We start from the raw sequence: 27,816 nt of genomic DNA, 5'->3' as shown, positions 1-27,816 counted from the left end.
GTTATCATTTGTTCACAGAATACTAATGGTAACCGGTAATCGTTGTCCTTCAATTGTTGCACCATCTGTAGTTTGCACGGATGAAATTTAAAATCGAGATGAAGAATTCTGCGAACACTTTCCCGGGACATTCCAACCACTGCTTCTTGCTTACGAATTGAACGCCGTGGGCTCCGTAAGACAGACTTGCGTACAACATCAATGTTCGCTGGAGAACGCACACTTCTTGGTCGTCCTATTGGTTTCTTCTTGAGGGCAGAGCCAGTCTCTTCAAAGTTATTAATCCAACATTTTATCGCGTCTTTCGACGGAACGGCATCTTGACGTCCTAAATTATAAAAACGCCGAAACTCCCTCTGCGCCGCTACCAAACTATAATTGTTTTTATAAAACATTTTTATAGCTAACGTACGCTGTTGTCCGTTCCACTGATCCATGATTACTCAAATGGCGGACTGTTTATTAACTAACTGTTACGCACCCGCATTGCTGCCACCTGCCCATGCCTGCCGCTACTCATTTCAAACATTTCCGTTATTTTGTGTCACCCTTTACTACAAGCAAGAAGCGGCTACTAGAATAGTGGAGTACGTGTGGCGTGCACGTATGGGCTTTTTACTCTAAAGGCCCGATAAGATATGTTCTGATATCAGAAAGGGTAGCATTTCTCGTAGCAAAAAAAATGGCTCTGAGCACTATGGGACTCAACTGCTGAGGTCATTAGTCCCCTAGAACTTAGAACTAGTTAAACCTAACTAACCTAAGGACATCACAAACATCCATGCCCGAGGCAGGATTCGAACCTGCGACCGTAGCGGTCTTGCGGTTCCAGACTGCAGCGCCTTTAACCGCACGGCCACTTCGGCCGGCATTTGTCATAGCAGTTCGGAGAAAAAAAATTATAACACAGTATTAGTTAACTGCAGCAGTGTCTGACGAAAGGTCCCGGAACCAGTCACGCTTATAAATGGTAACAATGGACAGACAGAAAACTTACTGAAACCAAATGTCAATAGCAATGGAATTCTAAATTGCGTTTGGAATGTACCTGTAAATTGTAAACATTAGTTGAACGCTGATGGTGGAGGCGTGTTTACAGCGATAAAATATACGATAATATCTAGTGAGATTAATACAGATACTGAATGCGAAGTAATTTGGTGAAGAAAAGTGTTAAATGTGGATTAAACATGGTCGTCGAATACTTGAATAGATCCACTGTGTCAGGAGCAGTAGTGACAGAACATCTGAGGGGAAGACTAGGGAATTCGAAAGTAAAAGTCTTGTCTGCCGACTTGACAGGAAATCGTAAAAAGTTTTGGCCCTATGTTAAATTTGTAAACGGATCGAAGCCTTCTGTCAAGACACTCCTTGACCATAATGGCTTTGAAACGGAGAACAACACAGGAAAATGTCTTTTTCCAAAATTGTTACACACAGAAAAATCGCATGTAGTGTCTCCTATCGATCGTCACACTAACTAAATAATGGCTAATTTCGAAATAAGAGAGCAGGTGACAGAAAAGCAACTGAAATCGCTCAACGGAGGGAAGGCTACTGGACCTGACGGGATACAAATACGATTCTGTACAGAGTATGCGATGGAACTTGCCACTCTTCTAGCAGCAGAGTAGGTCTTTGGAGGAACGAAATGTTCCTGACGATTGAACAAAATGCAGAGAACATTCACATTTTGAAGAGTCGTCGAATAGACGCACAAAACTATAGGTATCTCTGATATCAGTCTGCTGTAGAATTTTGGAACATGTTTTATGCTCGCGTGTTATGACTTTTCTGGAGACCGAAAATATCCTCTGTAGCAATCCACATGGGTTCCAAAAAGAGCGATCGTATGAAGCCCAGCTTGCTCCTTTCGTCCACGAGCCCCGGAAAGCAGCAGGTACAGGCGGCCAGGTAGATGTCGTGTTCCTTGACTTCCAGAAGACGTTCTACGCGTTTCTGCACTGCCGTCAGATGAACAAAATGCGAGCGTGCAGAATATCATACCAAGTGTGTGGTTGGATTGAACAGGATATATAGACCAACAAAGGGAGTAGCTAACAAGACACTCGATCGAACAATACTTGGATATTGCCCAATATGGGATCTGTACCAGATAGGATTGATAGAGGAAACAGAGAAGATCTAAAGAAGAGCACCGCATTTCGCCACAGTTTCATTTACCAAACACGAAAGCGTCACGGAAGTACTCAGCCGACTCCAGTGGCATCTGCATCAGGATGTGGTTTATTGTCAAAGTTCCATGAGCGTACCAATATATTGCTTCCTCCTACGTACGTCCCGCCAAAACATTATCAAGATAAAATTAGAGAGATTCGAGTCCATACGGAGGCTTACCAGCAATCGTTCTTCCTGCGAACCCAACGCGGCTGCGACTGGAAAGTGGTGGGGGAAAAGTGACAGTGATTCGCGAAGTATAGGTGTAGGTTTAGGTGACCACGTAACAGATAATGTGAAGGAATTCTGCTAGCTTGGAAGTAAAATAACGTATGATGGAGGCAGTGAGGAGGATATAAGAAGCAGGTTAGCGCAAGCAAAGAAATCATTAGTCGCTAAAAGAAGGGTACTAGCATCAAACATAACCCTTAATCTGCAGAAGTAGTTTCTGAGGATGCACTGCTGGAGCACAACATTCTGTAGAAGTGAGTTATCGACTGTGAGAACGCCGGAAAAGAAGAGATTCGAAGAGTTTCAGAAGTGGTGTTACAGAATGGTGTTGAAAATTATGTGGACTGATAACGTGAGAAATGAAGACGTTCTCCGCAGACTAAGCGAGAGAAGGACCAGGGTGATAGGACAAGTGTTGAGACACCAGGGAATAATTTCCATGGTACTAAAGGGAGATGTAGAGGATGTTGTGGGCGCTGTTTCAGTCAGTCAGGGAACTGAAGGAAAATATGCAAATATGTATCCTTTCTAACAGATTTGTCATTATGGTTTTGTTTTTATTTACAATAAAGGTAAGTTTTTAATTTCATAAGGCGTTATCTTTCGTTTCCTTGGAGCTAAACCCACAAATGTTCGCAGATATGCACGAGATGCAAAGCTGTGTTTGAGTAATTTATACACAGATAAAAGGAATGGAGGAACGTGGAATACGACAACACGAGAAGAAGATGAAAGAATTTTAGAATATCAGTAAATGTCAGAACGGTAAGAGGAATAAAGATTAAAATCTGTTCCCCGTTATCATTACGGATGTAAAATTAAAACAACATTTTCCTACAATGACGTTGGGTAAAAGCTCTGGTTGGATGGTATGGTGTAGTACCGGCGAGATTACTTGGTGTGCCTTCCGATTTCACATGACATGCTCACTCCACAAGAAGCGAGCATTTTATCGGAAATGTTAAGTGATAAGCCACATACTAGAAAGATGCACCAGAACAGCTGCTTATAATAATGTTTCTGAACGACAAATTCTTTCGCCATTTATCGCTATTTTCAAGCACCTACGAATAAAAACATGAAATTCGGAATAATATAAACTTTAAATTGCTATTAAATGATGCTATGGCATTAAAAGCTGATAAAGGGAATAGTTAAGGTCATGTCCTTCCTTGAATCTAATAATATCACAGAATTGTTTCACTGCCCTAGCAACAGATTTGCAGGTAAAATAAAGAGAGTCATTAAAACTGTAATATCATTCTCACTAAACATGGAAAAAGAACATTTATAGTAATAAATCCAAATACTGGAAATCTATATACACACGAGAAAACACCCACAAGAAATATTAAACGAGCATACAGAATTTCGACACAAATATGTTATTGAACTTTTAGAACAAAAAAAAAAAAAAAAAAAAAAAAGATATCTATAGGAAGAATGCCATTTCTGAAAAGATTATAAATGTCAATGCCTGTCGTCCAGTGACGCATAAACTAGCATTTTTCTATTCAGTGATTAACAGATTAAATAACCTACAGTCAGAAAAACCAGCAATTCAATAAGAACTTACCAGGTTTCGTTGTATAGTCTATTCAAATGAATAATCTCAAATTTATACTATATATGTAAAACACCAAAGAGGAACACAATGCATAATGAGATACCTAACTCGAATACATCACCTAAACAAAAAATAAGATACGTACCAACAGTCTACCTTGATAGAATCTCCTACAAAATTAATTCACTTTTTAAAGCCACAAATATTCAACTAGCCTTTCGAACCAATAACAACCTTTCAACAAAATTACGTTCCGCCATCAGTAGAACATCCAAATATGATACCCCAGCCATATACAAAGTCATATGTAGCAATGTAATAACTTTTACCTTGGCCAAACAGGAAGAAATTTTAACGTCAGATATAAAGAACACATCAGAAACAGCGAGAATAATCAGTCGACCTTCTTTCTACATTTGAAAAATCTAAGTCGCACTGCTGATACAATCGAAAACACACTCCAAATCATGCACAGAATACGAAAAGGATTGGAATGGACTTTCTTGAAGAACTGGAATTCTATGTACGCACGAGAAAATAGCCACGAGAAATATTAAACGAGCATACAGAATTTAGACAAAAATATTACTTGAAGTACTTTATTGAACTCTTACAACACGAAAAATGAGAACTCGGAAATAACACATACAACAGTCGTGAAAAAATTTAGTTAACCATATAATATCGTTGTTCATCCGTATGATCTTTGTAAACATGTAACGTCGTAAGAGAAGAATTGTCAAACTACTGTCAAACCATAATTAACGTATCATTTTCAATACATTTGCGTCATTTACCATCTAATCAAATCACTGACAGTTATAAGGCAGTCCCCTAATCGCGTATTACAATCGTCACATCATTCTAGATGTGAGTACAATGTAGTCACTTTAATATAAATGACATTCACTTTTATACATGGTCTCACCAAAATTGTATTCGCAGTTACTTGACAATGGCCATAAATGCTAATATATGTCGGTAATAAAGTGGTAGCGCGACCTCCAGACCAGATGAGAGGAAGCACAGATCACAGCAAATCGTAAGTAATTACTTTTTACATAAAAAATCACGTCATGATCTGTTTCACAATCTAGAAATAACAAAACTGTATCGTTATAGATACTACTGATGATGCGTTAGAACAAGAAAAAGGCGAAACGCGTGTGGGAAAAGTAAATCATGTGACAGCAGGAAACGGCTGTTTTATTTACAAAACAGTCTGTCGTTAATAAAGTTTAATTATTATAAGCAGCTGTTCTGGCGTATCTTTCTAAGAATCATGTCATTATCTGATATACATTATGCTGCTGGCCCTAAAGAAGAAGAAAAATTGATTATCCTCCGTTCAAGCGAACCACTTTCAAATACAAATTAGTGTCTGAAATCCTTCGCTGGATTGTCTGTCACTTCCAGAACAGGAATTCCGAATACGGAGGTGCCGTGTGCACTGCAACGGTAGTGTTGAGGGGTTCCGGAAGTCACGGTAGGCTGATAGTGTGTGTCTACGAGAGCGAGCGCGACAGGGAGAAAACTGTAAATAAACGAGAGTAATTTGTAGCCGTGGCTGACAGAAGGGCCGGGCTTTACACAACGTGTTTATTTTCGGTCGCTGCATTTCGGCAGCGATATTTGAGGGAAAGGCCGCGCCAAGATCGGAGCGGACGGGCGCCAGATATACGCACCCGGGTCGATGCCGCCGACAGGCACGCCGCGAGCTGGCGGCTCCTTGGCTGCCGAGCCACGCGGCCCTCGCCTTACTCTCGCCGTCTGCTTTTCTCTTCTCTTCTGTTGTAGTCAGAATCTCTGCATGCATTAGCTCTCGCTACACTTCACACTAAGATAAAACCGTGGTCCGTCCCACTGGCGACAATAGCCTTAACACAATATAAACTGATGGGAAAAAATCGCAAAAAAAGGAGTAGCTCTACGACATAAACAAAAGTTGGTAGGCGTGTTTCTACGTCTGAAAGATACACAAGCGGCAAGACGCAGTCAATACCTTCGCTGCGCAGTGCCGATGGTACAGTTATCGACGACTGTGCCGAGTTATTGAACGCAGTTTTCCGAAATTCCTTCACTAGGGAAGACGAATGGAATATTCCAGAATTTGAAACACGAACAGCTGCTAGCATGAGTTTCTTAGAAATAGATACCTTAGGGGTTGCGAAGCAACTCAAATCGCTTGATACGGGCAAGTCTTCAGGTCCAGATTGTATACCGATTAGATTCCTTTCAGATTACGCTGATACAACAGCTCCCTACTTAGCAATCATATACAACCGCTCGCTCACCGATAGATCTGTACCTACAGATTGGAAAATTGCCCAGGTCGCACCAGTGTTTAAGAAGGGTAGTAGGAGTAATCCATCGAACTACAGACCTATATCATTGACGTCGGTTTGCAGTAGGGTTTTGGAGCATATACTGTATTCAAACATTGTGAATCACCTCGAAGGGAACGATCTATTGATACGTAATCAGCATGGTTTCAGAAAACATCGTTCTTGTGCAACGCAGCTAGCTCTTTATTCGCACGAAGTGGTGGCCGCTATCGACAGGGGATCTCAAGTTGATTCCGTGTTTCTGGCTTTTGACACCGTTCCTCACAAGCGACTTCTAATCAAGCTGCGGGCCTATGGGGTATCGTCTCAGCTGTGCGACTGGATTCGTGATTTCCTGTCAGGAAGGTCGCAGTTCGAAGTAATAGACGGCAAATCATCGAGTAAAACTGAAGTGATATCAGGTGTTCCCCAGGGAAGCATCCTGGGACCTCTGCTGTTCCTGATATATATAAACGACCTGGGTGACAATCTGAGCAGTTCTCTTAGGTTGTTCGCAGATGATGCTGTAATTTACCGTCTGGTAAGGTCATCCGAAGACCAGTATCAGTTGCAAAGCGATTTAGAAAAGATTGCTGTATGGTGTGGCAGGTGGCAGTTGACGCTAAATAACGAAAAGTGTGAGGTGATCCACATGAGTTCCCAAAGAAATCCGCTGGAATTCGATTACTCGATAAATAGTACAATTCTCAAGGCTGTCAATTCAACTAAGTACCTGGGTGTTAAAATTACGAACAACTTCAGTTGGAAAGACCACATAGATAATATTGTGGGGAAGGCGAGCCAAAGGTTGCGTTTCATTGGCAGGACACTTAGAAGATGCATCAAGTCCACTAAAGAGACAGCTTACACTACACTCGTTCGTCCTCTGTTAGAGTATTGCTGCGTGGTGTGGGATCCTTACCAGGTGGGATTGACGGAGGACATCGAAAGGGTGCAAAAAAGGGCAGCTCGTTTTGTATAACCACGTAATAGGGGAGAGAGTGTGGCAGATATGATACGCGATTTGGGATTGAAGTCATTAAAGCAAAGACGTTTTTCGTCGCGGCGAGATCTATTTACAAAATTTCAGTCACCAACTTTCTCTTCCGAATGCGAAAATATTTTGTTGGGCCCAACCTACATAGGTAGGAATTATCATCAAAATAAAATAAGAGAAATCAGAGCTCGAACAGAAATGTTTAGGTGTTTCCGCGCGCTGTTCGGAAGTGGAATGGTAGAGAGATAGTATGATTGTGGTTCGATGAACCCTATGCCAAGCACTTAAATGTGAATTGCAGAGTAATCATATAGATGTAGATAACGTCTATTCCAATTTCAGGTTTGCTTTAAATACGCACTGTAACTGCCGTGAGGTTAGTTACCGTTGAAGTTGGATGTGGTGAGTTGGGTGTTTACCTAGAGTACCTTTAAGCCGGCAAACACGCCATTATTAACACCTCACTGAGTTTGACTGAGGTCGTGTAATACAGCTAATAGAAGATGGATGTTTCTACTGCGGGACTGTAGAAAGACTTGGCAGGAATGTACCCATTGTACTTGATTGCTAGCAGCCGTGGTCACGGGAAGGTACGGTCCCAAGAAGACCAGGCTGCGGACGACCATGTGGCACTACCGAGAGGAAAGACTATCTTGTTCGGCCTATGGCTCTGGCGCATCGTACTGCATCTGCAGCAGCAATTTAAGCCCTATGCTGGTACCACAGTGACACAATGAGCTGTTGCAAATCGGTTACTTCGAGGAGAGCTCCGAGCCAGACGTCCTCTAGCGAGCGTTCCACTAACCCCTGACACCCGCCATTTGAGACTTTAGTGGTGTTAAACGAGAGCTCATTGGAGGGCAGGGTGGAGGTCTGCTGTGTTTTCTGATGAAAGCTGGTTCTGCCTCGGCGCCGGTGATATCCGTGTGTCCGGCGGAGGTTCGAGCCCTCCCTCGGGCATGGGTGTGTGTGTGTTTGTCCTTAGGATAATTTAGGTTAAGTAGTGTGTAAGCTTAGGGACTGATGGCCTTAGCAGTTAAGTCCCATAAGATTTCACACACATTTGAACATTTGAACAGCCGTGTGTTGGTTAGAAGGAAGCCAGTTGAGAGCCGGCAACCAAGCTGTCTTTGTGCTAAACACACTGGACCTACACCAGAAGATATGGTTTGGGGTGCGATTTCGTGTGACAGCAGGGACACTCTCATGCTTATGCCACACACCCTGACTGCAAAACTGTATGTCAGTCTGGTGATTCGAACTGTTGTGCTGCCATTCATGAACAGAATTCGAGGGGGTGTTTTCCAACAGGATAACGCTCGCCCATACCGCTGTTGTAACCGAACATGCTCTACAGAGTGTCTACATGTTGCTTTAGTCTGCTAGATCATCAGATCTGTATGCGTATGCGACATCATCGGACGAAAACTCCAGTGTCATTAGCAAACTGCATTAACCGTCCTCGTACTGATCGACTAAGTATAACAGGGATGGAACTCCATCCCACAACCTGACATCCGGCACCTGCACAAGGCACTGAATGCACGTTTCCATGCTTGCATTCAACATTATTGGGGCTAACCATACCATTAGTCTACCACCATTTCACATTTGCAATGGCTTATCTCTCTCTTACTTTAACTTGTGATCTTGCAATGTTAATAGCTTAAATATGTTGCCTAGACAAATGTATTCCCGAAATTGATTATTTTTTTGCTGTTGTGATTTTTTTCCCGTGAGTGTACGTTACTCCATTAGGTTTCCTTTCCTAGGAAAAGAGAGTTTATTTGTAGTTGTGGACTGCATAAAACTAAATATAACAAATATTTTGTAGAGGACGTAATTCGAACAAATCAGGCTAGAACCGGATTAAGTTCATGCAGGTCTTCACGGCCAGCATTTGCGTTGTTGGTTATATATGTTTTACGAAACAGAGAATTTGTATTTAATGGAAACGTTATATGAATAGTGGAATCTTTTTTTTTTTCCACTGGCATTTTGTTGAATACCGTATTTTCGCAGATGATGCAGCTGTCTATAACGAAGTACTGTCTGAACCTAGTCGCATAAGTAATCAGTCAGATTTCAAAGTCGTGCAGAGATTGGAAACTTGCTTTAAATGTTCAGAAATGCAAAACTGTGCTCTTTACCAAACTAAAAAAAAAAACTAGTATTCTAAGCCTATAAATCAACGACTCGTAGTTAGAGTCGTTTAACACACAAAAATACGTGTGTGTAACACTTTGTATGAAATGATCACATAGGCTCAGTCGGGGGTAAAGCAGATGGCAGTCTTCGGTTTATTGGTAGAATACTGGGGAAGTGCGATCAGTCCACAAGGGAGGCTGCTCACGAACCACTCGTGTGACCCATCCTAGAATATTGCTCGAGTGTGTGGGACCCGTACCAGATAGGACTAAACGAATGTTAACAGCTTTGTTTAACCCATTGGAGTGTGTCACAGATGCTGAAGAAAGTGAACTGGCAGACTCGTCAAGATAGACGCAAGCTATCCCGAGAGAGCCTGCTAACAAAGCTTCAAGAACCGGCTTTAAATTACGACTCTAGGAATGTACAACTCCCTACGTATCTCTCCCGCGGGAATCGCGAGGACAGGACTAAATTAATTACAGCGCGCACGGGGGCATTGAAATAATCATTCTTCCCGCACTCCATACATGAATGAAACGGGAGAAAAACAATAACTCTTCCATGCGCTTCACAGTGGTTTGCAGAACATAGATGTAAATGTTAGACATTTTTCATTGATGTCATATGTTTTCGTGTGGTCACATCTATTAAGTGTACATGATTCGTGTGCCTGTTAATTTATCATGATGAAGTATTTAACTATTGTTTTTTCCTATCTACTAGGACCCTTCTTCATTGATTAATTTAACACTGAAAGTTTATGTCGCCATAAATTACCAGGCGAAATTTATTTTGTGAGGTCCGGGGATGTTTGAGGATCCTGTATCCTCCGAAACCGATATATTTGTTATTCTTTGTGACATTAGTCGTAAGTTTATGGATTAGCATAATTGCAGATTATGTTTTGCAGCTAGCCAAGACCAGTAATGTTGTAAAATAAATGCTTTCGATCATCATGGGGTTGCAAATGGCTTTCTTCGAAATGTCTATCGGGAGGTGCACTTTCAATTGCTATCGAAAAGTACTTTACAAATACATAAAGTATCGACTTCAAGTTAAATGTTAATGAATGAAAGTAACGTATAAAGTTGCTCTGAAGTACTAAAAGGCGTTATGTTTTAATATGCAGGTACTGTGGACTATTGTCTGTAATGTAATGTTATACATGTACATTTAACAAAATCGACTTCATTTTGCTGTTAGTGATATAACGGTACATTAACTGGAATCAGTCGCTAAATTCATTTTCAAGGGATTGTAGCACGAGGTATCTATCAAAACGCGCTCCTCCCCGCGCAGATACTGTCAAACAAAACTATAGTACCGTTTTGAATAAAACACGTTTAAAACCCGGATCCCTTATTAAAGATAACATTTATCTATCGATTACCTAGGTCAGAAGAGCGTTACGTAGTTTTCACTGAAAGTTTGTTTCTGAGGAGCTGAAGCTTACGTTCAAAAGCTTTTCTTTCGTCGACCATATTGTTGATGAGATTGTTTTCTTTTCGGAGTTTCAGACTTAAATCATTTAGGGGGGCCATAATGTCTGCTAAAAATCCTAGATCAGCTGTCCATACAGGGTCTTGCAAAAGTGGCTCCGGATGTCCTTTGTCTTCCAAAATCTGAGCCAAGGCGTGACGAACTCTAAAATCGGGAAAACAATTTTCCTTTGCTCAAACAGCGTACCTCGGCATGGCAGGGGATATCTGGTTACTCCTTTTTAGATGAAATCAAAAATTGTTTGAACTGATGATAAACGACCCCCTAAGAACGACTAGCGATCACGATGCGCACTTTGAAACGTCCCCTTAGAAAAATTAATGAATTACTGTGCTGATAAACCTCTTACATTATTTGGTTTTCAAACAGCTGAGCAGAACAGAACGTACTCAGACATTTCTCTCTTTACCTATTCTGATCATCACTAAACTGACACACAATATTTTTAGCGCAACGCAATCTGACTTTTAAAAATCCCTACAAAAGAATGGCCCTGACTAACAATAATCACTTACCTCACAAAAATCTTCGCTACTCGAACTACTGCAATACAGCGAGCGCCACTACTGCCAGCTAAATAAAAGATTGAAACTACTGAAGGCACTAACTACTGATAGGCATTGTTAGCAAATGAAAGATTTTGATAGAGAACAAACAATGTATTTACCTTAATAGTGTTCAAAAGTCATAATATATATATATCAGTTCATGACATCCAGTCTTACAAATGTACTATCTCTGTCCAAAACTCCGCCATCTCACTCCCCACATCCACCGCTGCTGGCGGCTCACCTCCAACTGCGCAACGCTACGCGCTGCTTAACAGCCAATAGCCCAACACTAAAATGGCAGACAACAATGCAAACTAGCCACAGACTGCACACAACACAGCCAGTGATTTTCATACAGAGCGCTACGTGGCGTTACCAATAAGAAAACTTAAACAGCCTACTTACAACTTCTACGTCAATCAAGTCTTGAAGACCGATAACTTTCGCACAAAGAGTCTCTTGGCGTGCAAAGCGATGGACGGAAGGCAAATTTGGTATGTTTAACTTTTTTCCGCAGCAGGCCAATACACCCGTTTATTTACCGCGAATTGCTGACGCCCCTAATGTGGTTACGGAAAACAGGTTTTCGCAAGTGAGTTCTATTTCTTCAGCTGCCACTTCTACCATTTCTAAAATATCCGCCCCTGTAGCTGTGTCCTTCATCGAAATCGTATCCCGGAGCTTATCCGTTACGTGTTTGTCGTCGTCCACGCCACACAAAAAAATGGCTAACTGATCAGTGTCGCTAACATCTGTAGACTCATCAAGTGTTATGTAACACGCTAGGAGGTTTTAAATTTTGGCTGCCAGTTGTTCAAACAAATTCCCGACGATGTCGCTGATTCACCGAGATAGTGTCATGCTGGAAAATGGTATTCTGCTGCATGCGGGAGCTGATGTAGTATACATTGTCTCTACCATGTCCAACAAAATATTCTTCGTTAATGGCCCTTCCATAAACCGCTTCCCAGCTGTTGCTAGACGTAGAGGAACTTTATTACTATCCCTGAGTCCTTTCGCAACTCCCTTCATCTTTTTCGTCCTAAAATAGAGCCGGCCGTTGTGGCCTAGCGGTTCTAGGCGCTTCAGGCCGGAACCGCGCTGCTGCTACGGTCGCAGGTTCGAATCCCGCCTCGGGCTTGGATGTGTATGATGTCCTTAGGTTAGTTAGGTTTAAGTATTTCTAAGCCTAACGGACTGATGACCTCAGCTGTTAAGTCCCATGGTGCTTAGAGCTATTTGAACCATTTTTTGAACCTAAATTACAGTAAAAAGATTTTGTTAGGAATAATACAAACGAAAACGAATACACCTTCGAGAGGAATGTAAAAAAACTTCAGTTCGTTCTGCAGGACCTGTAACCAAAATAAACATGCTAAAGTATCGATACAAACCTCATTTGTGGATACAGAATTCTCTTCTGGAGGAGTTTGAAACTTCCTTAATTTTTCCTCTATGGCGTCCCCTATGATTTCACCATACTTTTCTAAATACAGCTTGCTGTAGTGTCTTCCAGCAGACGATTTCCTTACTCACGTAATTATTATACCTCAGATTAGACATTTGGCTTTATCATCACTACCAACAAATAAATAAGGGGTTCTCATTCCGGGTTAAATGGACCATCCGAAATCTTTGCTGTTTTCGGAGTAGGTTGTTCCACTATTCTAGTAAATGTCTTGCGCTTACCTGTTTCAGTGTTGAATAAGCCGTCTTATCAACGCACTCGGCAGTGCACCGCTGCGGCTTGACCATGCAAGCCGAGTTGAGGCGAATTAAGTCCAGTTGTAGCGACGTCCGTGCATACATTCTCTGCACCCCGCTTTGCAAGCGCCAGATTTTCCATGTCTAGGCCCTATTTTAGATTGATAGGTGTCTGTGTTATATTTTTCCTGCTTTATAGGAAACTTGAGGCCAATAAAAAAGTAGGGAACGAGCAGAGAGTAGGTCTAAGTAGATGTGTGGCTGTCGACTGATATCTTCTAGCATCAAAGGGACTAGATGATTGCAGACAGTTCGACCTATTTGTTGCTGCAATGCTGCACCAGTAGCTTATGGCTGCATCTAGTGTTACCAATGAGACGAAAGGTTCGTAACCAGTATAACAAATGGTAATTGGTATGAGCTTCTGATAACTGAGAGGAGTGCCACAAACCAGGCCGAGACCAGGTTACGAACCAATTCCGATCAGTTTCACACCTGCTAGTTTTTCACCCCGACTGTGCGCAATTGACGTTTTACCACACTTTCTACGTTCTCGTCAGCTCTGTATAAAGTTAAAATCTCAAAAGTTTGGAGATAAACACAGATAAAAACACCAAATCCGGACAGCACATAGTTTGACAGGCTGTAGGACCTCCATGTTAGATACTGCTGTCCATAAAATGCGACGTGCCGTAACTGGTTCACTTCGGGGAATGCTTAGCGTGCACATCGTTTCCATTCGATATTCCACGGATTTATGCCTTGCGATACAAATCTAAAAAGGAGAAAATAAGAACACAAAATTCCAAGGTAAGAGTGTCTCTGGTTGGAGAGTCAGAGTGACATGAATGTAATCTCATACAGCGTATTGTCAATAGGGGAAATTTGATGTTACCGGTTTTTGAGGTGTATGTGGACTATGCAGCCAGTCAGTCAGACTGAACGTGGTAGTGCTTTACTAAGCACGGTTCTTTTGGGGCTGGTGCACTTTCGCCTCCCTCCCGCTTTTTAACTGTCGTATTTAGCTGGTTATAGGGGGTACCTACAGTTTAATCTGAGACTCCAAACAAAAGTGCAGCGTGGCAGTTTTCACATTAACGAATCGTTGCCATGGTGAAAAAAAGCAACAGACGAAATCATAGCCGGCCGGAGTGGCCGTGCGGATCTAGGCGCTACAGTCTGGAACCGAGCGACCGCAACGGTCGCAGGTTCGAATCCTGCCTCGGGCACGGATGTGTGTGATGTCCTTAGGTTAGTTAGGTTTAATTAGTTCTAAGTTCTAGGCGACTGATGACGTCAGAAGTTAAGTCGCGTAGTGCTCAGAGCCATATGAACGAAATCATAGAATCGATATGAAATCGAACCCCGGCCGTCTAGACTCGTGTCTTGCACTGGCTACAAAATAGACAGCCGTACTCCTTTGTTTTCCTCTCACATCAGTGACGTATACCTCTTTGCATTCTGCACGTGGCTTATTCTCAACGGGCGGTTTGCCTACTCACGGTACAATGTCACCACAGAAGTACACACAGTGCGCCGCTTAAGAAACGCTACCACGCTCACTGCGGAAGCTGTTAATCACAGTTTTCTTTGACTGTAATAGATCTTTCGTTTTAGCCACGATAGCAGCGAGTGGCATATGTGCAGAAGGGCTTGTCACACGTGTTACAGATTACAGCAGCATATCAGTTTACCGCACACGAAATATTTTATGAGTTGCGTATTCCAGACGTAAAATTTAGTTAATAGTCACGAAATATTAGTCAAGCTTCTGATTTTGTCCACTCTTTTTTTCTAAATTAAACATTCGTTTTCCTTAACGTTTGTCTCACCCCCGACAGGGTCCGCTAATGATGTATAATTCGCCTAAGCAAGATAACTGCATGTCTGACAGGTAAAAGGCTGTAAATCCATCTCACGCGGCTATAGGTAATTATTGTGAATGTAGTAACTACATGCTACTATTACCCTTTGCGGAACGGCGTACCAGTACGGAGGCGGCCATATTGTCTCGTGTATCTGCCACCGCATCGGTATGATTGCTCCCTTCTGTGAATGAATGGTGCTGAAAGCTGTTGCGAACATCTGTATCTACCTGCGTTTTAAGGAGGTCTAGTATGCATTCGATCTGTGGGAACTAAATTCAGTGCTTGCACTTATATTTTCGTGTTTGATGAAAATGACTCGTTCGAAAGGTTTGAGTGACGATGAAATTAGATAAATACTGCTAAATGCGGGAACCTGGTAGTAATTCGAAGGTCACAAAGACTCCAAGGTATTATCAAGAGAAAGCGAAGATTCATCGAGTGACGTTGAGATTATTCACCAACCGGGCCCTTCACAAGCGAGAAAGAAAGAAAAACTCGGAAACAGTGAAAATAGATGGTTAACAAATGGCGTGTTTACACCTCAGAACTGCGCTTTTCCTAACGATAATTCTGGAGGGAGTCTTCAATGTGGACTAAGTGAGTAACTTGGTGAAAGGGAATCTTTTGAGATTGTCTTGAACAAACAATTACGGATACTTTATCAGTGAAACAAACGGATTTCGCAAAGTAGTGAAAGAACGCTGTCAAGGATCTTCCAGGGGAATACAGTCGACAGATACAAGTGCAAACGAAATATGTGAGTTTTTAGCAGTCTGCGTGCTGATGTCTCACGTAAAAAAGGATAGAATGAAGGACCTTTGGTCTACAGACCCATTGACTGAAACTTCTTTCTTTTCGAAAGAAATGCCTAGGTACAGATTTCTGACGTTCTTCGAATGTTACATTTTAGTGATGCAGGCGTTTTGTGAGACGCGGAGAGGACGAATAGGCTTTACAAAATAAAGTGTATTTTGAATTCTTTTTCAGTGAAATTCAAGTTAATTCTAAATCCATAAAGTGATTTGTGTATTCACGAGTCTCTAATTCTGTGGAAAGGTAGATCTGTTATCAGACAGTATGTACCAAATAAAAGGAACAGATTTGGAATAAAATTGTTTATATTGTGCGATGTTGAACCTAGATTTATTGTAGATATTAAGTGTACACAGGAAGAGGAACAGAAATCAAAAACACTTGTGGCCTTGGCCTTTCTTGCAGTGTTGTAACTGCTCTGTTGAAAGCTTGCCTCAACAAATAATTTTACACTTCCATGTAGTACTTATCAACTAATTAAATACAATAAAATGAGTTGACTGGAAAATAACAAGCCAGTAGCTTGTTTCACACTGAAGAGCCAAAGAAACTGGTCTCTCTCTCTCTATATACGTTTAGTCGGTTCCGACTCTTCGTGACCCCATGAACCAAATCACCCCACTTTTTCCTGTCTCCCGTAGACCTTCCAGGTAGGAACACATTGCTTCTGTGATGCCATCGATCCATATCTTCCTCTGACGTCCTCTTCTTATAGTTCCTTCAATCTTCCCCAGCATTAATGTTTTTTTCCAGCGAGGCATGCTTTCGCATTGTGTGTCCAAAGTAGGTCAGCTTTTGTTTTAATATTAGACCTTCCAGGGAGAAATCTGGTTTTATTTCCTCCAATATTGATCTGTTGGTTTTCTTTGCAGTCCATGGAACTCTAAGAAGTTTCCTCCAACACCACAATTCGAAGGAGTCAATTCTTCGCCGTTCAGCCTTTCTAATGGTCCAGGTCTCACATCCATACATCACGCAGAAGTGGCGCAACATGACGAGGCGTGGACTCGACTAATGTCTGAAGTGCCCACCAGGCAACCGAGCGAGGTGGCGCAGTAGTTAGCACACTGGACTCGTATTCTGGAGGACGACGGTTCAATCCCGCGTCCGGCCATCCTGATTTAGGTTTTCCGTTCCCTAAATCGCTCCAGGCAAATGCCGGGATGGTTCCTTTGAAAGGTTACGGCCAACTTCCTTCCTTGTCTTTCCCTAATCCGATGGTACCGATGACCTTGCTGTCTGGTCTCTTCCCTCAAACTACCCAACACCCCGCCTGGCTAGTCGCGCGATCTAACGCGCTGCTTTCCGAGCGGGAAGGTGTGGCGGTCCCCGGTACGAATCCGCCCGGCGGATTAGTGTCGAAGTCCGGTGTGCCGGGCACCCTGTGGATGGTTTTTAAGGCGGTTTTCCATCTGCCTCGGCGAATGCGTCCTGGTTCCCCTTATTGCGCCTCACTTACACTATGTCGGCGATTGCTGCGCAAACACTCTCTCCACGTATGCGTACACCATAATTACTCTCCCACGCAAAAACTTGGGGTTACGCTCCTCTGGTATGAGACGTTCCCGGGGGGATCCAATGGGGGCGGAACCACATAATAACACTGGGTTTGGTGTGGGGCAGCGGTGGGATGAGTGGACTGCTGTAGCTTGTTGTGAACCACTGAAGGCTACGGCGGGGACGACGCCTCTCCGTCGTTTCTAGGTCCCCGGTTCGATACACACAATGTCTTAAGTTGTGCTGGAGAGAATTGACACCATGAATCCTGCAGGGCTGTCCATAAATCCGTAAGGGCACGAGGGGGTCGAGATCTTTCCTGAACAGCACATTGCAAGGCATCCCAGATATGCTCAATAATATTCATGTCTGGGGAATCTGATGGCCAGTGGAATAGTCAGAAGAGTGTTTTTGGAGCCACTCTGTAGCAATTCTGGACGTGTGGGGTGTCGCATTGTCCTGCCGGAATTGCCCAAGTCGGTCGGAATTCACAATGGACATGAATGGATGAAGGTGGCGAGACAGAACGCTTACGTACGTGACACCTGTCAGAGTCGTGCCTAGACGTATCAGGCGTCCCATATCACTCCAACTGCACACTCCCCACACCATTCCAGAGCCTCCACCATCTTGAACAGTTCCCTGATGACTTGCAGGTTCAAAAAAATGGTTCAAATGGCTCTGAGCACTATGGGACTTAACATCTATGGTCATCAGTCCCCTAGAACTTAGAACTACTTAAACCTAACTAAGGACATCACACACATCCATGCCCGAGGCAGGATTCGAACCTGCGACCGTAGCAGTCGCGCGGCTCCGGACTGAGCGCCTAGAACCGCTAGATGACTTGCAGGGACCACGGATTGATGAGGTTGTCTCCATACCCGTACACTTCCATCCGCTCGATGCAATGAGACCCATCCGACCAGGCAACATGTTTCCACTCATCAACAATCCATTGTCAGTGTTGACAGGCCCAGGAGAGGCGCCGGCCGAAGTGGTCGTGCGGTTCTAGGCGCTGCAGTCTGGAACCGCGAAACCGCTACGGTCGCAGGTTCGAATCCTGCCTCGGGCATGGATGTGTGTGATGTCCTTAGGTTAGTTAGGTTTAACTAGTTTTAAGTTCTAGGGGACTAAATACCTCAGAAGTTGAGTCCCATAGTGCTCAGAGCCATTTGAACCAACCAGGAGAGGCGTGAAACTTGGTGTCGCGCAGCCATCAAGGCTACACGAGTGGGCTTCCGACTTCGAAAGCCCATATTGATATTGTTTCGTTGAATGGTTCGCACGCTGACACTTGGCCCAGCATTGAAATCTGCAGTAATTTGCAGAAGGGTTGCACTTCTGCCACGTTGAACGATTCTCTTCAGTCGTCGTTGATCCCGTTCTTGCAGGATCTTTTTCCGGCCGCAACGATGTCGGAGACTTGATATTTTACCATATGTCTGGTATTCATGGTCCACTCGTGAAATGGTCGTGCGGGAAAATCCCGACTTCATCGATACCTCGGATACGCTGTGTCCCGTCACTCGTGCACCAACTATAACACCACGTTCAAACTTACTTAAACCTGCCATTGTAGCAGCATTAACCAATCTAACAACTGCGCCAGAACCTTGTTGTCTTATATAGGCGTTGCCGACCTCAGCGCCGATTCCGCGTGTTTACATATTTCTGTATTTGAATACGCATGCCTATACCGGTTCGTTTGGCGCTTCAGTGTCTTTAAGAAACATACGTAATTCGACTGTCCCAAAATAAATCGCTCCAAAGAAACAAGGACTAGTCATCAAGGAGTTAATTCAACCCAGACATCCATAGTAGCAAATAACTGCTACAGTTCAATTAAGGTAGCCATTGTATGCTTCCTACTTGACACTTGTTTGGCTCTAAGCACTATGGGACTTGAACATCTGAGGTGATCAGTCCCATAGACTTAGAACTACTTAAACCTAACTAACTTAAGGACATCACACACATCCATGCCTGAGGCAGGATTCGAACCTGCGACCGTAGCAGCAGCGCGGTTCCGGACTGAAGCGCCTAGAACCGCTCGGTCACAACGGCTGCCTTGTATATTTCGTGTTATTTTGTTTTCTCTAGCGCGAAGTGCGAAGTGCCGTAGCATTCCATAAGGCACTGTGTGTTAAACGTTGGAGCATGCACAGTTGTCTCCTCTCTTGCGGCTACCTTAGCTTCCTCTGTTCACTCGGGTTTCCGCTTGAATACAGTGCTGTCACACTTCTTTACGTACATATTTTGCATCTGCAAAAATTGTTCATATTTAACCAGAAACGATTAAACTTACTTACAGTTTGCCTTTCTGTGTTTGTTACATTAGCTCCTAGCGTAACCTGTGATTGTACTCATAATACTGCTGTTTGTAAAATGTTTTAAACAATAAGATCGTACAAACATGGCATAGATATATGCGTAAATACCACACTAAATTCTTTTCAATCCAAACCCCTTAAGAACCGATTCATTTAATATACGTAACTAACCTAATGTAATGGACAAATTGGTTGCATTAACTTACTCATTTCAAAGGGACACCTTCTCTCCTTGAAATAAGAGACGAAGCGCTTGCGACTACGTTGGCTTGTACTGTCGTGAATCACATAACAGATTGGCATTTCCGACACCACGTTTCCGCTTTCCTGTTAACTATGTACGCAGTTCCGTGCGGCATCTCTGTATGAAGCGACAGTGCAGAGTCTGTGTTTTTCTGGCTACGATGTAAGTTCTTTCGGCCGGTGCATGTTCAAAGGAACTTTGCAGCGTAATTGGAATAACGCAGGCACTGCAATATCCTATTTATCCGCCGACATTGGGCAAGTGACTTTCAAGTAAAATGTCTCTCCTGTACAGGAATATACATAATGGCTGTACCAATACAGATTGTAGACGCATGGTTGACGACATATGGAAGTTTGTGTCTGGCAGTGAGTCGTGGACGGATAGCCAACAAGATGTATATGGAAAATGAATTAGAGAAGACACTTAAGTCCGGAACCGCGTGACCGCTACAGTCGCAGGTTCGAATCCTGCCTCGGGCATGGATGTACGTGCTGTCCTTAGGTTAGTTAGGTTTAATTAGTTCTAAGTTCTAGGGGACTGATGACCTCAGAAGTTAAGTCCCATAGTGCTCAGAGCTATTTGAACAAGCCAAGACACTTAAGTATCAGAATCCAATAAGAAATATGGTGACATGCTCCGAATTGTCTTCAATAGAATAGGTATAGGTTAGGAACACGTGGATTCCTCGTGGAGAGGAGATGGGTTGGGTCACGTTCCCGACCCCAACCTCACCTGCGAGTCACACATGAAAAGTCGATCAGTAGTATAGCAGATACAAGAACATGACGGCAAACATCTGGTGTCCGTACAAAGGAAGATCTTGAACTCCCTAAGGAAGCGTTTAGAAGGCTGTAATTGACAAAAAATAACAAGACAGTGAAGGACTTTGCGATGTCGCTGTTCGGGACTGCTCTTCTGTCCACGTAATTTACCCTGTAAGGAACACACATCAAGGATATACTGAATGAGTAATTTGGGTCTGGGAAATGATGATGAGGAACCCCAGGCTGCAGAAGAAGAAAATGTGCGTGCTGGACTGCCACCAGCTGAAGGTGACAGTGAAGGTGCTAAATGTGTGCTACTGCTAAAGACTGAATATCATTCCTCATTCTTTGAATGCTGTAATTTATGACTCCCGTTATCTGTCACCTTATTTATGTCATTTCATTGTAAGCTAGCTATTTTTCTTACTGTTTTTCTGGAATTAAAAAAAATGGGTAAAAAATGCTAAGGCGACCGCTCGCGATAAGCGGGAAATTCAGGTTCGAGTCCCGGTCCGGTACAAATTTTCACTGTCGTCATTCCATTCTACAGCTGATGTAGTCCCTATTCGCAATTGCTGATTTATTTGATCTGTATATATTGTGAATCGTGTTAACGTTGCTCTTCTCTTACCTGTATTTACACTATTTGAATGTCGTTTTTTTGAACTGGGTATGGAGTACTACAATATTTTCATAGATTAGTGCATAAAACCGCTTAAGAACGACATTCTTGACCTGACTGGTATTCCAGGTACACATCTGGCTCACCTACCTGCCTACGCTGCGCTTTAAGTTACAGCACGGATCAACATTAGACGTTGGCAAAACGACAGAAAAGTGATGTCTCACCGATACACGGTGTTCCGGTTAGACGGGCAGCTGGATGTATAATTAAGTTTAAAGCGAATTGATAGATCATTTAGATCGTAAGCAGAATAGTAGCAGTAACGCAGTCCCTCTGATCTCCTGCCAAGTGGGACGCGGCGCCGCTCGGCCGCTGCTGTAACGTGGCCCTCTGCTCTTGTTGCAGCGGCCTTCCAGCACGTGCGGGACAACATCGAGGAGCTCAACGGCCGCGTCGGTGCCAATGACACCGACCTCATCTTCCTCAAGGGCCTCATGGACAGCCCCGTCATGCGCTCCCTCGTCAAGGTGAGTCACACTCTCCTCTTTGTGCCTCTTTCTAGGTTTTATTGCGCGCGTCATGCATTTCCTCACGTATGTTGACGAGTCTTTGGTCACTACCGCAGAAAATCGGTCGTTCAACTGGAATCAACGAAACAAGTTGTCATTTAGTGTTACGGCTTTAAAATGTGCTAACTTCGTGTAACAGGCACCTGTAAGTGGAACGTGGGCGGTACAAGATAGATCGGGAGAATGAGGACAGGCAAAAGTTAGTAGAGATTCGTGCTGCTGTAAAAAGAGCGATGCGCGAAGCATTCGACCATTACCACCGTCATACCTTAGCAAAAGATCTTGCTGAAAACCCGAGGAAATTCTGGTCTTACGTAAAATCGGTAAGCGGGTCGAAGGCATCCATCCAGTCACTTACTGATCAGTCTGGCCTGGCAACGGAAGACAGAAAACGAAAGCCGAAATTTTAAATTTAGCATTTGAGAAATCTTTCACGCAGGAGGATCGTACAAACATACCGCCGTTTGAGTCTCGTACAGATTCCCGTATGGAAGACATAGTGATAGACATCCCTGGGGTTCTGAAGCAGCTGAATGGGTTGAAAATAAATAAACCGCCAGGTCCTGATGGGATTCCAATTCGGTTTTACAGAGAGTACTCTACTGCATTGGCTCCTTACTTAGCTTGCATTTATCGGGAATCTCTTGCCCAACGTAAAGTCCCGAGCGACTGGAAAAAAGCACATGTGACGCCTGTATATAAGAAAGGTAGAAGGATGGATCCTCAAAATTACAGACCAATATCCTTAACATCGGTTTGTTGCAGGATTTCGAACATATTCTCAGTTCGAATATAATGAATTTCCTTGAAACAGAGAAGTTGCTGTCCATGCATCAGCACGGCTTTAGAAAGCATTGCCCCTGCGAAACGCAACTCGCCCTTTTTTCACATGACATCTTGCGAACCATGGATGAAGGGTATCAGACGGATGCCATATTCCTTGGCTTCCGGAAAGCGTTTGACTCGGTGCCCCACTGCAGACTCCTAACTAACGTACGAGTATATGGGATTAGTTCCCAAGTATGTGAGTGGCTCGAAGACTTCTTAAGTAATAGAACCCAGTACGTTCTCCTCGATGGTGAGCGTTCATCGGAGGTGGGGTATCATCTGGAGTGCCCCAGGGAAGTGTGGTAGGTCCACTGTTGTTTTCTATCTACATAAATGATCTTTTGGATAGTGTGGATAGCAATGTGCGGCTGTTTGCTGATGATGCTGTGGTGTACGGGAAGGTGTCGTCATTGAGTGACTGTAGGAGGATACAAGATGACTTGGACAGGATTTGTGATTGGTGTAAAGAATGGCAGCTAACTCTAAATATATATAAATGTAAATTAATGCAGATGAATAGGAAAAAGAATCCTGTAATGTCTGAATACTCCGTTAGTAGTGTGGCGCTTGACACAGTAACGCCGATTAAATATTTGGGCGCAACATTGCAGAGCGATATGAAGTGGGACAAGCATGTAATGGCAGTTGTGGGGAAGGCGGATAGTCGTGTTCGGTTCATTGGTAGAATATTGGGAAGATGTGGTTCATCTGTAAAGGAGACCGCTTATAAAACACTAATGCGACCTATTCTTGAGTACTGCTCGAGCGTTTGGGATCCCTATCAGGTCGGATTGAGGGAGGACATAGAAGTAATTGAGATGCGGGCTGCTAGATTTGTTACTGGTAGGTTTGATCATCACGCGAGTGCTACGGAAATGCTTCAGGAAGTCGGGTGGGAGTCTTTATAGGAAAGGAGGCGTTCTTTTCGTGAATCGCTACTGAGGAAATTTAGAGAACCAGCATTTGAGGCTGACTGCAGTACAATTTTACTGCCGCCAACTTATATTTCGCGGAAAGACCACAAAGATAAGAGACATTAGGGCTCGTACAGAGGTATATAGGCAGTCATTTTTCCCCCGTTCTGTTTGGGAGTGGAACAGGGAGACAAGATGCTAGTTGTGGTACGAGGTACCCTCCGCCACGCACCGTATGGTGGATTGCGAAGTATGTATGTAGATGTAGATATAGAAGTGGGACCTTGATGTCCTGACTATTGCATTAGACACCTGAGTTAGTCGTACACAAGTTCCATCGGGGATGGACTGGAGGTTCTTGCTGGCCGAGGGAGTATCTCAACAGCATGCAGCTAGTCCATAGAAACATGTGCCGTACAAGGACGGGCTTGCCCTGTTGACAGATGGTGCCTGTAGATTGACTCATAGGAGATAACACCTGAGGACATATTGGTGTGCTGTCAGAGCTCTGTGAATCTACCAGAGGTGACCTACATGTCAGTCCAGGTGGCTCCCACGATACGACACTAGAAACAACATCAGTGTGTCTTTCCAAAATAATGGCAGAACGTTTATGTCACATATCAGTTCTTTATCTCTGACAAGTGAAAAATATCAAGTTATGTCTTGCTTTGGATACCACGTTTAACTGAAAGTCTGTTACAACCGGCTTAGGTAAATCGCTTCAAAGATCACAGGAAGGCTATGGAATGCTACTTCCAACAATACCATGCCTAATAAAATGCTGTGATGTTCAAACGAATGTTGGTGAAATGCAGACTTGGAGCAATGCAAATAGCAGGGTTTACCGGAGGTTTAATCTCCGCTGCCAAGCCGTCGTGTCTGGATCTTGCTTAACATCAACAGAACATGAGGGACCTCCACATGTTCATTATTTATTAACAGTACTACGTTGTCAGTTCTTTATGTTGAAGCCACCATTACAGAAGGAATAGTTATGTCAGTATTTTCATGTGGCAACACGATTTCAAGAAGCCCAGATATCGAAGAATGATTAAGCATTTGTTGCTATTATATTAACTACTAGCTGTTATACACAGCTGTACTCGCATATCAGCACATGTGTTCCGATGAGTGGTGGGGAGTGCGTAAGCTGCTGTATGTGCAATAACATCAGCTGCCCTCACGTGCCTGCACGTTCTGGTAAGCATAGCTCGTGATGTGCGTCCGCTTGTCCCACCATCTCAAGCTGTTCCAGTGCTCGATGCATCGGCATGCACAGCACCGCTGCCGAACAGTGCGTACAAAGGAGCATTGGCAGCAGCGAGCATCTATGCATCTGCTTTGTGCTATTGAAGCAGCTGTACATTATACACCGTATACATTTTGCGACAAATAGTGAGGCAGTATGGATTTAACACGTTGAAAATTGTATAAACATTGTATTCATTACTTTGAATCATATCACGTAGCACTCAACCAATAAAAGCATTTTCACAAATATGATATGAGTCTATCGCTCTTTCAAAGAGTAAATATTTTTCCCTAATTCGTATGATATTCTTCAAATTAATAAGTTTCTTGTACTACACTTTCTAAAATGGCTTATGTTCTTACTCGGGTTTCAAGTTATCTCCATCCCAAATTTCGTTCAAAGTGGGATAGTTGTGAAAACGTAACACGCAGAGCTACTTTCGCATGTATAACATTAGTAGGGATAAAATTTTTAATTACGATATTTTTTTTGTGGTCCGATTTCAATGAAATAAAGCCCATAAGATGCCCCAAGCTATGCTCGCGTTACCTGTTAAAACCCCATGAAAGATATTATCGTATTCAGACAGGAAGATATGACGCTTTTAGATGAAACATTTAATCATGATATCATTTTTCCTGTGATCCAATTTTAATGAAGTGATGCCTATACGGTGCACCAAGCTATACTCAACTTACATACGAAAATCACATTAAAATTCGTCTACTAATTTTGGAAATTAGCATGTTCAAACAGACAAACAAGATGGATTTAGCCAAACTTAAATCACGATATCTTTTTTTCCGTTATCCGATTTTGATGAAATAAAGCCTGTACGGTGCCCCAATCTATAATCAAGTTACCTGCTAAACCCCATGAAAATTCGTCAAGTATTTTTGGAGAAGCATGTTCAAACAGACTTACACAACGCTTTCGCAGATTTATTAATAGTGTAGATGACTGCCCATAATAACAAAAGATACGAAATGGATACGTGAATGGTTGAGGAAAAAAAGACAAGTTCCATGTTAATTTGCTTGCTGAAATCCGGTGTGTCTAGCGGTTTTTGAAAAATTATTAATGATGTCACGGGATAGAATAGAGAAAGAAAACATAGTTACTAGTGGAGAAGTTGCAGTTGCAGAAAAGGTTAGGAATAACTGAAATTTCTGGCGACAGGAAGATAATTTGAGTGGTGTTTAGCCCGCATCTCGTGGTCGTGCGGTAGCGTTCTCGCTTCCCACGCCCGGGTTCCCGGGTTCGATTCCCGGCGGGGTCAGGGATTTTCTCTGCCTCGTGATGGCTGGGTGTTGTGTACTGTCCTTAGGTTAGTTAGGTTTAATTAGTTCTAAGTTCTAGGCGACTGATGACCTCAGCAGTTGAGTCGCATAGTGCTCAGAGCCATTTGAACCATTTTTTAGTGGTGTTTAGTGTAGTAACATCAGCAAACGCCACCAGTATAGTTGTCATGAAAACCAGGAGAGCAATTGTGTCTGCCGCGCAATAATGTTTTTAGTTAAGTAAACTCATTTTACTGCGGTTTGAAGCTTCTCTTGAGGTTCTTCCGTGTTTACGATTTAAAATTGGGTTGTTTTGAAATTCAGCCTTTTGCAAACATGATTTTTTTTGTTTTTACTCGGACATGTTTCGACACCTATGTGTCATCTTCCGTGGGTAAAATTTTTATTTTGTATATTCTTGAATTTGTTGTAGAGCTTCGTGGGAAATGCTTGGCCTGGCTTTGAGATACTCATTTTACTATGGTTTGAAGCTCCTCTTGATGATCTTTAGTGTTTCCGATTTATAACTGAATTGTTTTGAAAATCAGCCTTATGCAAACACAATGTGTGTGTTTTTGTATGTAGTTAAGTAAAGAAAAGCAAAGAAAATTTTTTGTTTTTTGCGATTATTATTTCGTATAGCATGAAGGTCAGTGCTACTGTAGAGTAATATACAAATATAAACAAAGAGGGAGAAAGGTGTCAAATATATACAGATTTAGATTTTTATCTGCACCTAACTAACTATTGCCACATCTGGAGGTCCATATTTCTTAATCACTTGTGATAATTTCGTGTGACTGACGTGCATTTTAGAGACTGCGAGCTACTATATAAAAACGATTTAGTTACTATTAGAAGCAGGAGCTGTTTTCCGTGATTTAATGCTTAAAATGAAACCAATGATGCAGAGAATCAGCTATTAACCAGATTACAAAATGTTAAATATAATTATTGTTGTTTAGACTTAGGCTGCTTAAGAATTTTGTATTGAAATAGTATTCAAAAAATTCAATCTGAGGAACTGAGCTTTTGTTTTATTGTAAATATGTAAATATGTGTTACTTTGACATGAATGGATGCGTATATTTCTGTTTCACGCATATCCTGAACAAAGCTTTCTGCTTGTTTATAGACTAGCAAACATTAACTGTTATTTGAATAATTTATTTTTGTTATGTTGAACACCACCGTGTCATTTTTGGTAGCAATTTCGCAATGGTAATGATTCTCTCGATATATCTAACGTAATAGAAAAGAGAGCAGTTTGAGATAACTGCCAATGAGTAACAACTATTTTTGTCCAGCGGCCGAGAGGCTTGTAAAGGGACGCGGTAGTCATCACTTTGGACCGGGTAAATTGTTTCGTGAACCGGTTGTGTCCGCAAGTTTCCATATCCGTATATCTCAGGACACTCGAACTTTCTTATCTGGGGACAGGTTTACTTCTTTTATATCTATTTTCCGAACCAAAATGACATGTTTTTTTCTTTTTAATTCCATTTTATGAAGTTCTGTGAGATTAAGATTTAAACTGTTTGGAATGAGTTTTCGTCGCATTCAGCTATCATATGGGCTGTGCCCGATACACTTGAGTTCGATCCGTCGAGTACCTCATAA

General features: G+C 42.6%; 1 protein-coding gene across 4 annotated transcripts in view; it reads left to right on the top strand.

Annotated features, from left to right (window-relative positions):
• LOC126457234 (protein PALS2) overlaps window positions 1-27,816 on the top strand; it is a 341,045-nt gene that overhangs the window by 114,659 nt on the left and 198,570 nt on the right. For all 4 annotated transcript variants that reach the window (XM_050093366.1, XM_050093364.1, XM_050093365.1 and 1 more), the window contains exon 2: window positions 21,756-21,877. In XM_050093366.1, coding sequence (XP_049949323.1) covers window positions 21,756-21,877 — 122 coding nt within the window. The remainder of the gene's footprint in view (window positions 1-21,755; window positions 21,878-27,816) is intronic.

Source organism: Schistocerca serialis, chromosome 2 (genome assembly GCF_023864345.2).
Source record: "Schistocerca serialis cubense isolate TAMUIC-IGC-003099 chromosome 2, iqSchSeri2.2, whole genome shotgun sequence".
NCBI classification, from domain to species: Eukaryota; Metazoa; Arthropoda; class Insecta; order Orthoptera; family Acrididae; genus Schistocerca; species Schistocerca serialis.
This window is presented reverse-complemented; position numbering and strand designations above follow the sequence as displayed.